Source organism: Malaclemys terrapin, chromosome 3 (assembly GCF_027887155.1).
Source record: "Malaclemys terrapin pileata isolate rMalTer1 chromosome 3, rMalTer1.hap1, whole genome shotgun sequence".
NCBI classification, from domain to species: domain Eukaryota; kingdom Metazoa; phylum Chordata; order Testudines; family Emydidae; genus Malaclemys; species Malaclemys terrapin.
Window position 1 is genome coordinate 21412666 of NC_071507.1, and position 12552 is coordinate 21425217.

Consider the following 12552-nt stretch of genomic DNA (forward strand, 5'->3'; position numbering starts at 1 on the left):
CTGTGATTTAGTTCTTCCTCATCTTCAAATACTCCAAATGGCTTCATGGCTTCAATTAATTTCTGAGTGTAAATATAATCTATTTCCTTAGGAGGAGTCAAGCTAATTGGAGATGTTATTCCATAGTGCTTCTGAGGCTGATTCTCCAGCATAGAATTTCTGTTGAAGGAAACAGTAATGTTAAATATAACCAATGCCAGAAATGGTACTCTTACTGTAGTCAATGGTTACACCACTTTAGCCTACACTTTCAAAACCAACCTCTGCTCTTTCACCCACAGTGACAAGCAGGTGCAAAATCAGAAGCCAGACTTAATCCTGACTGAGGAGAAAGTAATGATTATCCATGAGCTTATCCAAATGCAAGAGGTCAAATTAATGGCACTACAATGATAATGAAAGCATTATATTTTATTAACCAATATAGATTTAGAAGGAAAAGAAATTTACTGCTGCCATACTCAAGACCTTAATACAAGCCATTTACATATAGAGTCAGGTGGACAAAGATGGTCACTGGGCTAGTAAAGATAACAGTGGCTACTTTCAAGTTTTACTTTTGTTCTGTTTCCCCACCTTTTTTCAAATTATAGTTAATTTTCAATTTATTTCCTGCTCACTCCAAACCCAGCAAGATGAAGACATATGAAGTGAACATCTCACTACTGGTTTACTTTTAGTTACGTATTAGATACAGTAAACCAGTGTCATTTAAAGTTCAACAAAATTAGCCTTATAAACCATTTTCCGAGAAAAGTGGTGGTAATCTGAGGGCATGACTGAAGTACCTATGGTAGTAGGAATGAAGTGTCTTCCTGGGAAGACACCATTGCCCCTCCACTACCAGCTCCAAAGTAGGGCTGGAGAGGATCTATGGAAGAAGGAAAATGGTATGAAATGGGCTGTGAGGAGCATGTTTACCAGCAGTAAATGGGAGAGGGGGAGCTCCAGACTTCCTGCTTCACTTCAGGGGTAGTGTAGGAGAAGGGGCTCTGCATAATTTTCTGCAGCATATGAGGACTGAGATGGAGGAGTCATTTTGCACCTCTGCAATGAGCGTTCTTCCCTTACCCCCATAAAAGGTATCCTAGCCCAGCCACTGTTGTAGCATACCAATTTTAAAAACCAATCTCCTTATGCAGATGGGCTTTAAATCAAGTATTAAAATGAGCTCTTTGTTAGGGGGCTGTATCTGTACGTTGGGCCAGATGATCCCAAATTTTCACCAAAATATAGCCCTGCCCTTGTTCCAGGATAACATTCAAGACAATTTAGCTATCCATGTGGATTTTAGCACATTTTTAAAATTAAAAAGTAGTTTTGGGGATGCATTTTGGGAACTTCATCAAGTAACATCAAGTAACATCAATTAGAAGCACAAACTCCACCCCAATTTTTAAAGCTATTTCCTTTTGCACGTCAATTTTAAAGCACTATGAAATTTATAAGCAGGTCATTTTGGAGGTGCTGTATCTCAGGAACTCCCTTCACCAAATGACCATGAATCTGCATACAACCACTACCCATGTCCCAGTGGCACATCTGGGCATACTTCATCACCACTTAGCTACCAAATCCCATTTCTTCCAGATTTCTCCATGCCCCTGGTAAACTTTGAGGGGTTACATAAGAAGGGAAGGTGGTGGGGGCAGTAAAGAGTATATGTACCAGCTGGAGCCAGGAAGGGAAAGGAGCATGGAGATACAGACTCCCCACTCCAAATCTGGGCCTACCATATGGGGAACAGGGTCTGCACACCCAACTGTAGCATAGGAGGATAGCAGAGGTATAAAGTGGCTTGTTCTTCACAGGTTCAACAAGGCTCTCCTGGCAGAAGTTTATTAATTCAAGTTAGCTAACAAGTTAAGAACACTTTTTTCCTAGGGAAGACAAGACTCTAGAGAGAAAGTTGATAGTGAAAGTAGGTGTCTGCAAGAGAAGTAAAGCTGAACCAATTTGTGTTAGTCCTAAAGTTTTTCTTCTCATGTTTACAGAATTCTCTGTGGCTCCATCACAGCATATCAGCTGAAGAGAACAGCTGATCAACAGTGGCAGAGAGTCAGGTATTAATGGAGCTGTGAAAGAGGGGAGGAGAGGGGGAAGAGAAAGGAAACCTAGTTCAACCTCTTCATGATAGAGAATGAGCATAGGGATAATGATTTACAATCTTTAACACCAGAAGGGGAGGATAGGGAAGCAGCCTCTGGGAGAGGGGTATAGAAAGCAATGACTAAAGTCGCATCTTCCTGAGTTGGTTTATTTTTAGAAGTGAACAATTCACAAAATGGACAACACCCTGCATTTTTTGTGGATTGGGTTAAGGTTCATCAATGATAAAGTCAAGTTAATAGAACATGCAGCAGCATTGTGAGACATAATTAGGAATTTCAAAGCTAATCTCCCTCAGTAAGAGCATTTATTTGGAATGTATATCTATAGGTGCCTCAGATCTGGTCTATCAAGTATTTATGTGAATTTGTTTCTCTTCGTGTTACCCTCCTTTTAAAGTCTCATTGAAAGTGAAATCATGTTGATTTTATGAAGGCATCATATTTCTAATAAATTAAATTTCCTTCTAATTTAATATAGATAATTAATATACAATATTAGTGTTATTCCCCAATGTGTACGCAGCATTGTAAAGTGTGTACAAAGTCAATAATTATGACAGGCCAAATGTGTCTTTGCCTTCGCATGAGGAGTGTCAATAGGTCAGTGTCCACATTCAAAGTCAATAACTGGACAGTTATGCCCCTCTGAAAGTAGATATGGGCCAACAATGGTGAATCACAGCAGCATTTTGGCATAACTCATTTTAGTTGTGGCATAAAAGCTTCTTTTTCCTTTTAACACTTGTTAAAATACACTTTTAAACAAAGAATTTAAGACCAGAAGACATCATTTGATATCCAGTCTGGCCTCCTGTATATCACAGGAGGTTAAATTTCACTCCCTTACCCCCTGTATTGAGCCCAATATTTTGTGTATGGCTACAGCATAACATCCAGAAAGGCATCCTGTCTTGATTTGAAGACATCGAGATATGGAGAATCCACCACTTCCCTTGGCATTTTGTTTCCATGGTTAAACACCATCCCTTACAAATCTGTTATTTGTATTATTATTATTGTTATTTCTAATTTGAGTTTCTCTGGTTTTAGCTTCCAGCTGTTGGTTTTTATTATGCCTTTCTCCACTAGATTAAAGAGCTCTTTAGCACCTGGTATTTTCTCCCAGCACAAGAACTGCTACAGAATAATCAAGTCACCTCAATCTTTTGTATTAACTATTTAACTCAGATTGCCTTGCAGTTTCTCCAGCCCTCAGACCATTTTTGTGGCTTTTCTACACTCCAACTGCTCAATCCTTTATAAAATATTGACACCAGAACTATATTCAAGTATTCCAGTACCAGTCGTATCAGTGCTGTATACAGAGGTAAAAATCCCTTCCCTATTTCTACTTACTAACTCCCGTTTATATATCCAAGCATTGGATTAGCCCTTTTTTGCCAGAGCATTGCACTGGGAGCTCGTATCAAGTTGCTTGCCCACCATAACCGCTAAATCCTTTTCAGAGTCACCCACTGTCCAGGATATTGGCCCCCATTCATTCTGTAAGCATGGCCTGCATTCCTTGTTCCTAAATTTCTAATTTGGCATTTGGCTGTATTAAAATGCATTTTCTTGAATGTGCCATTTACCAAATGATGCAGATCATGTTGTGAGGTTGCCCTGTCCTGATTTACGACTTGCCAATCTTTATGTCATCTGCAGATTTCATCAGCAGTGATTTCATATCATCATGTATACTAAATCTATGCAATTACCTTTATCTTGTCATCTCAAATAGAATCAGGTTTGTATAACAGGACATATTTTCCATAAAGCCACATTGATTGGCATTAATTATATTTCTCTCCTTTTAATTCTCTCAGTTAAATCCCATATTTTGCTAGGACTGATGTCAGGCTAACTGACATATCGTTACCTGGGTCATTGAGCTCACCCTTTTTGACCACAGGTACAACATTAACCCTCTTCTGGAATATCCCTGGTATTCCAAGGTTTAGTAAAAGACAGTATCAGCAGGCCAGAGATCTCCTCAACCAACTCTTAGTCATGGCGTAGCTAACATACTGAAAGAGTCTAATGCTGACAACAGGACACATTGCATTTAACATCTGCTAAACTTGCTGAGTTTTCAGTGGCTTTAAGAGTAGGGAGCCTTGTCTATGTTATATTTGCCAGTGATATCACACCTTTATATCCTAGTCTAGACAAAGCCTACATGATATTTAAAATAGAGTTTGTCATCTATTTTTTAAAATGATCTTTTTCCTAACCTAGACAAGGCTGAACTCACCAGAAGATGAATAAAAAAATTAATGGAAGGGACCCCATAGCCATCACTGAGAACAGACATTGTTGAGTGTGACACAGGCCCAATGGGGATCCCCACACTCCCTTAGCAGTAATGTATGGACTGGGCAGCATTCCCTTTAATTTTTTATGTCCATGAGCGGAATTAATTTTATTATGTGAACTAATATGGAGGTGATGTGTGGTGGGACTGAGGGTTGGGATGCGGGGGGGGGGGGGTAAGAGCTTTGTCTGGGGGTGTAGGCTCTGGGGTGGGGCTGGGGATGAGGGGATTGTGGTGTGGGAGGCTGCTCAGGACTAGGGCAGAGAATTGGGGTGGGGAGTGTGGGCCAGGGATGAGGGGTTTAGGGGTTCAGGCTGCGCTGGGGGTGGGGCTAGGGCCAGGGGGTTTGGAGGGGAGAAACAGCCCCCGAAAGATAGTGTCTGGGGTCCAATGACACTCCAGAGAGCCAGGAGAAAGGGTCCAGGAGCCACTCCCAACCCTACAATAAAGTAGCCCCCAACCCTAGAGGTTGCCCAGTAGATCCTCATCCCCGCATCTACTTCATGATCTTCACTACAATCTTTGTGTGTGAGAAACTGACCAATGCTCCTCTCCAAAAAAAAAAAACCTGCTCCCACAGCCAGCCTCTATATAGCATGGCCAGCAACCTCAGCAACATGGCCACAGCTCACAGCCTTCCCAACAACCTCTGTAGGGACACTGGCCCCACCTCAACCTTAGGGTTGCCAGGTGTCTGTTTTTTGACCGGAACACCCGGTCGCCCAGACTCTGCGCATCCCATTGGTTGAGAACTGCGACCAATGGGAGCTGGGGGCCGGTGTCTGCAGGCACAAAGGTAGCATGCAGAGCCTCCCTGGCCTCCCATACGCCTAGCGGTCACAAGGACCAGGAGGCCGCTTCCTGGGAGCTATGGTAAGCGCTGCTGGGACCCCGTGCCTGGAATCCCCTCTTGCACCCCAAACCCCTGCCCCAGCCTGGAGTCCCTCCTGCACCCAAACTTCCTCCCATAGCCCACAACCTGGACCTCCCCAACCCTCTGCCCCAGCCCTGAGCCTCCTCCTGTACTCCAAACCCCTCATCCCCAGCCCCACCCTGGAGCCCACACCCCCTCCTGCACTCCAAACCCCTCAGCCCCAGCCCCACCCCAGAGCCCACATCCCTACACGGGGTCCTCACTCCCGGAGACCCCAACTCCCTGCCCCAGCCTGGAGCCCTCTCCCACACCTTGAACCCCTCATTTCTGGCCCCACCTAGAGCCCAATCCCCTGCCCTAGCCTGATGAAAGTGAGTGAGTGTGGGGGAGAGCGAGCGGGGGTCAGGGCCTCAGGGAAGGGGCAGGGGTGTTTGTTTTGTGTGACTAGAAAGTTGGCACCCCTACTCAACTTGTGAGGAACAGGAAGTGCACAGCCAGGGGGAACTTAGTTGTCCAGGACTCCCCGCACAGATCCTGTCCCTATCTCCCTTCAGTCTTTGGGAGGTGATTCCCTCACAGACTCTAACCTGGCCTGACCCCCTCTCCCCCAGTCCTTGGGGGATAATCCCTAACCCAGTTCCCCTCATTCACTGGTGGGGAGACTCCCTCACACAGACCCTGGCCCCAGCCATCTGCCCCCACTCGCTGGGAATTAATTTCAAACTGGTGACTCGGTGTTGTATCTGGAGGATTTTGCTTTAGAGAGAGAACAGGAACTAGGTCTACTTGGCAGCAATACATACCAGCATGTCAGGTGTGGGATTCCCTGGTTTGGGGAAAGGGTCCTAGCCATATGCCTCTGCACTAACACCAACCCTCCTCCTAGGGGTCAGAGTTAACCCCTGTAAAAGGTACCACACAATAACAGAACACTTTTATCTAACCCAGGCAAAGTCAGGAGTAAATCCAGGGTAGAATTTCTAGCAGACATTACAGCTCCAGCACAACATACACCCCACAGCCCTGACCTCTAACCTAGCAAGAAACACAGACTTTCTGCCCACATCAATACAACCCCCCACCCCACCCCAGGGTCAGTCCAACCTGGCCACGCAGTCAGACATTAAGGTGCGCTGAGAGCTCAAAAGGGTGGGTCTGGCTCTGCAAAAAGGGGACCCATGTGGGCACAATCACCAGTACAGCAGCTGGCTCTCCTTCAAGCAGCTCTTAGTTCTGACTTCGCACAACCCTGGGCTTCAGCATCTTTCTGTGCTGCTGAAGTCCATCTGGGGCAGCTCCAGGTTCTTTTGTTCCCCCTCCAAATTCTGCTCATTGGCTCAAACCCTCTCAGGTGGCCTGTTAACCACTTGTGTCCTTGTTTTGGAGTGCACTGCCCCCACTCAGTCATGTTCTGTTGTCTTGTGTTGGGGGCGGGGCGGAAGGTGGCAAAGAACAATGGTATGGTGTTCTACTGCCCTCACAGGGCACAGGCATCCCTCCTGAGAGCTGAATCACCTAAGTGTAAAGCCATGTCTGTGGAGAGTTGGCACCATAGCTCTGACAGGTGTGAGCTGCCCCACTCATCTTAGTGCTAAAACAGATGCCAGTGATACTTTGAATATTAACTATTTCACTGCCCAACAAAGCATGAAAGCAAGAAATGGATCATATTGAAGCTCTAAGCAATCACTGAAACTTTTTTCAGTGCTGTCAGCTTGGAAGAGAATATTTCTCCATTGCAGAGTTAACTTGGGCATTTACTCAGGTGTTGCTCCTACCTGTTCACACACAAATCCCTGTCACTCTAGATTAGGGGTGCTTTAAACACAGGCTAACAGACAGTAGAAGATGAGTAATAAAAATGGGCTGAAGGGACCCCATAGCCATCACGGGGGAAAGACATGGTTGAGTGCAAGACAATAAGGATTCCCCACGTGCTTATCAGGAATGTGTGGACTGGGCTCAGTCAGTAGGAAGGTGAGGGACACTGGCCTCAAGCAGACACCCTCCCCCAATCTCCCCAAAATGGGGAGGAAGGGATGTGAAGCAGCATGATTGGATGGAGGGGAGGGAAACAAGCAGGCATTAAAGAAGGGACATATATGTTTTTCCACAGCAGAGCTCCTCTGGATCTCACTTCACCCTGTCTAAGGCTTAGTAAATGTGACCATGACCTTAGACTGGAGGTCCCAGAAAGAGTGACTGGGTCCAGGAATAACCCTGCCAGACAGCCTGGGGAAAAAGCAAAGGCTTGGGAAAAGCAGCCGAGTCCAAAGACCTCCCTCAAACAGCCAGGAGAGGAGGGCCCTAGAGGCCACCTCCAAAGCTACCCTGCAGCTACAATAAAGCAGCCCCCATCCCTGCCCTAGAGCTGCTTAGCAGATCCTCACCCTCACATCTCCATCATGTCTTCTGCTGCAAGCTCCATGAGTGCAAAACAGACCAACACTCCACTCCAAGAACAACCCAGCCCCGCTGCCCTACCTTTATATGGTGCAGTGCAGCACCATCTGCAACATAATGAAACCTCCACTGGTTACAGCCATCCCAGCAGCCCCTGCAGGAAGAGGCCACCCCCCTCAAGCCTCTGAGGAGCGTAAACAGTCCCTGGTAGGAAGTGCAGATGCAGGGAGATTGAGTGGTTATCGAGAACAGCCGACACGGATTGTGGCCTGGATCCCCACTTCACTCATGACTCCTCACAAAGACCCTGACTTGCCCCCCCATTTTGGGGGGGGAAGGCAGGGAGACTCCCTCACACAGACCCTGAACTGGGCACCCCCTCATACAGACCCTGCCCTCAGCCCTCCTCACTCATTAGCAGAGGGAAGCAAAAACTCTCTCACACATATGCTGCCCTGGGATCCCCTCACTCATTATGGCTGGAGGGGGAGGAAGGACTCCCTCACACAGCCCTTCCGCCAGTCCCTCTTGCTCTTTGAGAGGGAGGCTCCCTCACACAGACTCTGCCCCAGGTCCCCATCCCCACTCACTGGAGGTTAATTTCAAATTGACAACTGTCCTTTGTATCCGGAGGATGTCGCTTTATGGAGGAGGGCATGAGCTGGGGCTCTCCTTGGCAGGAACACATACCAGGACTCCCAAGAGTTGAGCCAAGAGTAAAGCCATTTCTGTGGAGAGTTTGTAGCCATAACTTTGATAGGTCTGAGCTGCCCCAATCATCTCAGTGAGTGCTGACTCAGATGCCAGTGCTGGGGCTTTAAGTATTAACTATTTCACTGCTCATCAAACCACATAAGAAAGAAGATCAGGCCTAGACTAGACCTAAAACTTAGGATGACCTAGTTGCATCGCTCAGGGCTGTGAAAAAAATCTCACAGGGAAACTGGCCTCAACTGGTCCCCTCTCCTAAGACAGTGGGGGGAGAAAAGGGGCATAAAGCAGCATGATTGGATGGGGTATAGGGAGAAATGGAGATAACTAAACATTAGGGAAGAACCTGGCCATACAGTTTGCCACAGCAGAGCTCCTCTAGCAGCTAATTTCACCCCTCCTAAAGTCCACCCCAAAACCTCAGACAGCAGGGCCCAGGGAGAACAAACAGCTCTAGTGAAACCTCCATCCACCCCCAACAGCCATGGTAAAAAGAAGGACCCCAGGGAAAGTAGCCAAGTCCAAGGACACCAATATATAGCCAGAGAAGGGGGGCAGGGACCAGCCCCAAAACTTCACTGCAGCTACAATAATGTAGCTCCCCAGGGCTGTTCAGCCAATCCTCACCCACACATCTCCTTCATAGCCTCCACTGCAAGCACTGCACATGTGAAACCAACCAACACTCTGCTCCAAAAGCAAGCTGCCGCCGGCCCCTGCCTGCCTCTATATAGTGCCACGCCTCTTCAAGTCACAGCTTTCCCAGTAGCCCCAGACGCCAAAGACTACCCCGCCCTTCCCTCAGCCTGCAGCCTATTGGGGAGTGTAAACAGTCTCTGATGGGAAATGCACATGGAGGGAGACTGACTCTTCACACAGACCCTGTCCTGTTTCCCCCTTCACTCCTCAGGGGGACATTCCCTCACAGAGACCCTGTCTTGGGCTTCCTCACTCTTTAGGGGGACCCTTCCTCATACAGACCCAGTCCTGAGCCCCTCTTGCTCATGGGAAGGAGACTCTGTCCCACAGATGCTGCTCCAGGCGCCCCTCACTCACTGGAATTTAACTTCAAATCGGTGACTCTCCTTTGTAGCTGGAGGATGTTGCTTTATGAAGGAAAGCATGAGCTGGGGCTCTCCTTGGCAGTAGTGTATACCAGCATCTCTCCCAAGAAACAAAGGTAAAGGCATGTCTGTGCAGAGTTTGCAGTCATGGCACTGACAAGTGTGATCTGCCCCATTCATCTCCGTGAGTGCTGACTCAGATGCCAATGATGGTGCTTTAAGTGTTGACTACTTCATTGCCCATCAAAGCATGTAATAAAGAAGTAGATCATATTATGAAACTCTAAGCAATCTACCTGAGTGACAACTCTTTTTGGTGCCATCAACTTGGGAGACAATGTCTTGGGGAGGGTATTACTCCATTGCAGAGTTAACTTGGGCTCTTACTCAGGAGTTGCTCCTAACCCCCTTGTGTCGACACACAAATCTCTCTCACCAAAGTTGAGAGATGCTTTCAACTGAGGGTAACCGGCTTATCTGGAGCTAGAACAGAACCAGAGTCAGGCTTTTGCTGAGGCCTTGTCTTCAATGTTAAAAAGGTGTGTTTTTTAATCTCCAGGTAACAGGCTTGTGAGCTATTCCAAAGTAAAATCACAGTGAAACAAGGCACTTTAGTTTTACCACAAAGTAAACCAGGTGAGGTCTGCACAATACCCTTGCCTGGGGTTGACCTCACCTAGTTTACCTCATGTTAAAACTAAAGTGCCTTTTCTTCACAGTGGTTTTACCTCAGGATAGCTCATGCATGTTAGTTCCCTCAGTATAAAAATATACCTCTATTAGCAGTGAAGTAAAGGCCTTGAGCTGGTTACCAACCCCCTTTGCAGTAATAGTCCCACAATTCTGCCCAGGAAAGGACAGACAAGTTCTCCCACAATTTACCAGGGAAGAATCATTGAGCTGAAGCATAAAGAAGCACAGGATGTGTCCCCAGAAGTTATAGTGACACACAAGGGGGAGCACAGCACCAGTGAGGACACAGTAACTCAGGCAGGGCTTTGCAATGTGGCTGCTCACACCTGGATGCTGGTCACTTGGGCTAAGTTGGCAGTGAAGACAACCCTAGGTGGTGGGATTGAAGAGGGTTGGGGTGTCTGACTCTCAGCCATGTTTCCTGTTCCTCCAGTAGCTACTGAGGTGGAAGAAAATTTGGGTGTCTGTTTCTGCTGTGTTCTCCCCTTCCCCAGTAGCTGCTGGGGCAGGAGGGGATCAGGGTATCTATCTATGTTCTCCCTTTCCTCTGTAGCATGGTGGGAAGAATGGGTATTGGGGGGGGGGTGTCTCTCTGCCCTGTTCCCCCTTTCCCTCATAGGTAGTGGGGCAGTGGGCATTGGGTATCTGGCTTTCTGCCCTGTTCCCCCTTTCCCCTGTAGATAGCTCACACCTGGGCCAGGCTAACTCAGGTTAACACTTCAGTGAAGACACCCTTATTTTTTTCTGCAAAGAATCAAGTCCAAGCAGCCCAGATACACTTTTGAGTCCCACTGTGGAGGGAAGGGGGGAGTTAACCTGAGGGGAAAAACAGAGCCCCTAGGACACACATGATCTTATTTGTTTAATATTTATATTGAAGTAGTGCCTAGAAGCTGACCTGCCTAGGATCCTGTTATGCTAGGTGCTGCACCGACATATAGAAAATGACAGTCCCTTTCCCAAAGAACTTAAGTCTGCACAATCTATTGTGAGTGACACCTTATTTTGGTATCTTAAGTATGCAGTGCATATTTTGTGCATCTTGCCTTTGTGTTTTTCAATGAGATATTGAATGTCTCCCGTTCACATTATTCTCACAGTGGAAACTGCCAAGGTGTACACAAAAGACGCTCACATTCACTTTCATTGTACTTACTTGTCCTACTAACAGCTTTTGCTAATTAAAATTAAAATTAATAATGTACATATGGTTTATTGTATTTCACTGAATGTATTTGGATGGGGAAACCAAACTGGTCATGATCATTTCTTGATTCTCTTGCACCAGTGTAATGCTGGGTTCACAACATGGCAGAACAATGTTATTATCATTTTGAAATTTTTCATTAAAATCTGTAAATATTTTATTTGTATTAAGTTGTTAGCCCTCTCAAGCATATACACCATAACTTTTATAATATCTTTGGAAAATTGTTGGTCTAAAAGAAGCCAATAGTATTAATTTTTAAAAAGCCATCTGTGTGCAAACATGTAATATACTCTTGAGTTTCCTTTGGTCCCAAACAGAAAACCCAGGTGCTCATCAAAATAATAATTTTGTACATCTCTCATAAAGATAAGACATAACTTTGTGAAAGTCTTTTACTGGTTTACACTGTACCTATTAGCCTCACAGCTCTTGTCTGGGAAATCAGGTGGAAGGGATCTTTATTGGATTTGCACCTCTCAGTTCAGATAAAAGGATAAATGTAATTTTAAGGTCCATCTAGTGGTAGGGTGTCAGTAGTTCAGTTTTCTTTATTCGGTCCACTTAGGCACCAATTCTGGAAAGTGATCCACAAGAGCTGACCCTTCTGCCGGTGCAGAATCATTTTACAGTACCTGCCACAGAAACTATCAGTACAATTTACAAGGGTGGATAAAGATTCTTACTTTTCATTGCTCTCCTTAAGTCATACTGTGTCTGTGTAAATTTAGTGCTTGTGAAAGTTACAGAATGGATAGCAGTATTTGTCTATTGTAGAGTTTTATAAGGCGTCTGCATACATGAACCAACTTGCAGGATTGGGGCCTAAGTCTATGGGCGGCGGGTATCATAGGCTGGGGGAGGCGGTGTCTCCCCAAACAGCCGGGCTTGGCCCCAGCCATGCTTCATCCCCAGACCCCCTCCTGCATCCCACTGCAGTTCCCCCTGTGCAGGGGCCCTGGCTCGGCGCTCTGGGAGGGGCCCTGCAGCTGTGCCACCCCCCTTCCTAGTGCTCCGGGGCTGGTGGGGGGATGCCTCCCGGCACTCTGGGGCTGGGGACCGACAGCCACCGGGGGGGGAGGGGTGCAGAATGGCTGGGGTTGGGGTTAGCCTCCCCAGCCAGTGGTTCACGTGCCATCCATGCCTAAGTCCTTTGTATATATTCACAGAACAAG

General features: G+C 46.6%; 1 protein-coding gene across 1 annotated transcript in view; it reads right to left on the reverse strand.

Annotated features, from left to right (window-relative positions):
- The window catches only part of PAPOLG (poly(A) polymerase gamma), a 91615-nt gene extending 81958 nt beyond the window's left edge, over window positions 1-9657 (reverse strand). Inside the window, exons 1-2 of the mRNA XM_054021826.1 lie at window positions 9470-9657; window positions 1-159 (exon numbers count right to left, since the gene is read on the reverse strand). Of these exons, the coding sequence (XP_053877801.1) occupies window positions 1-159; window positions 9470-9657 (347 nt within the window). The remainder of the gene's footprint in view (window positions 160-9469) is intronic.
- Window positions 9658-12552: the final 2895 nt, after the last annotated feature.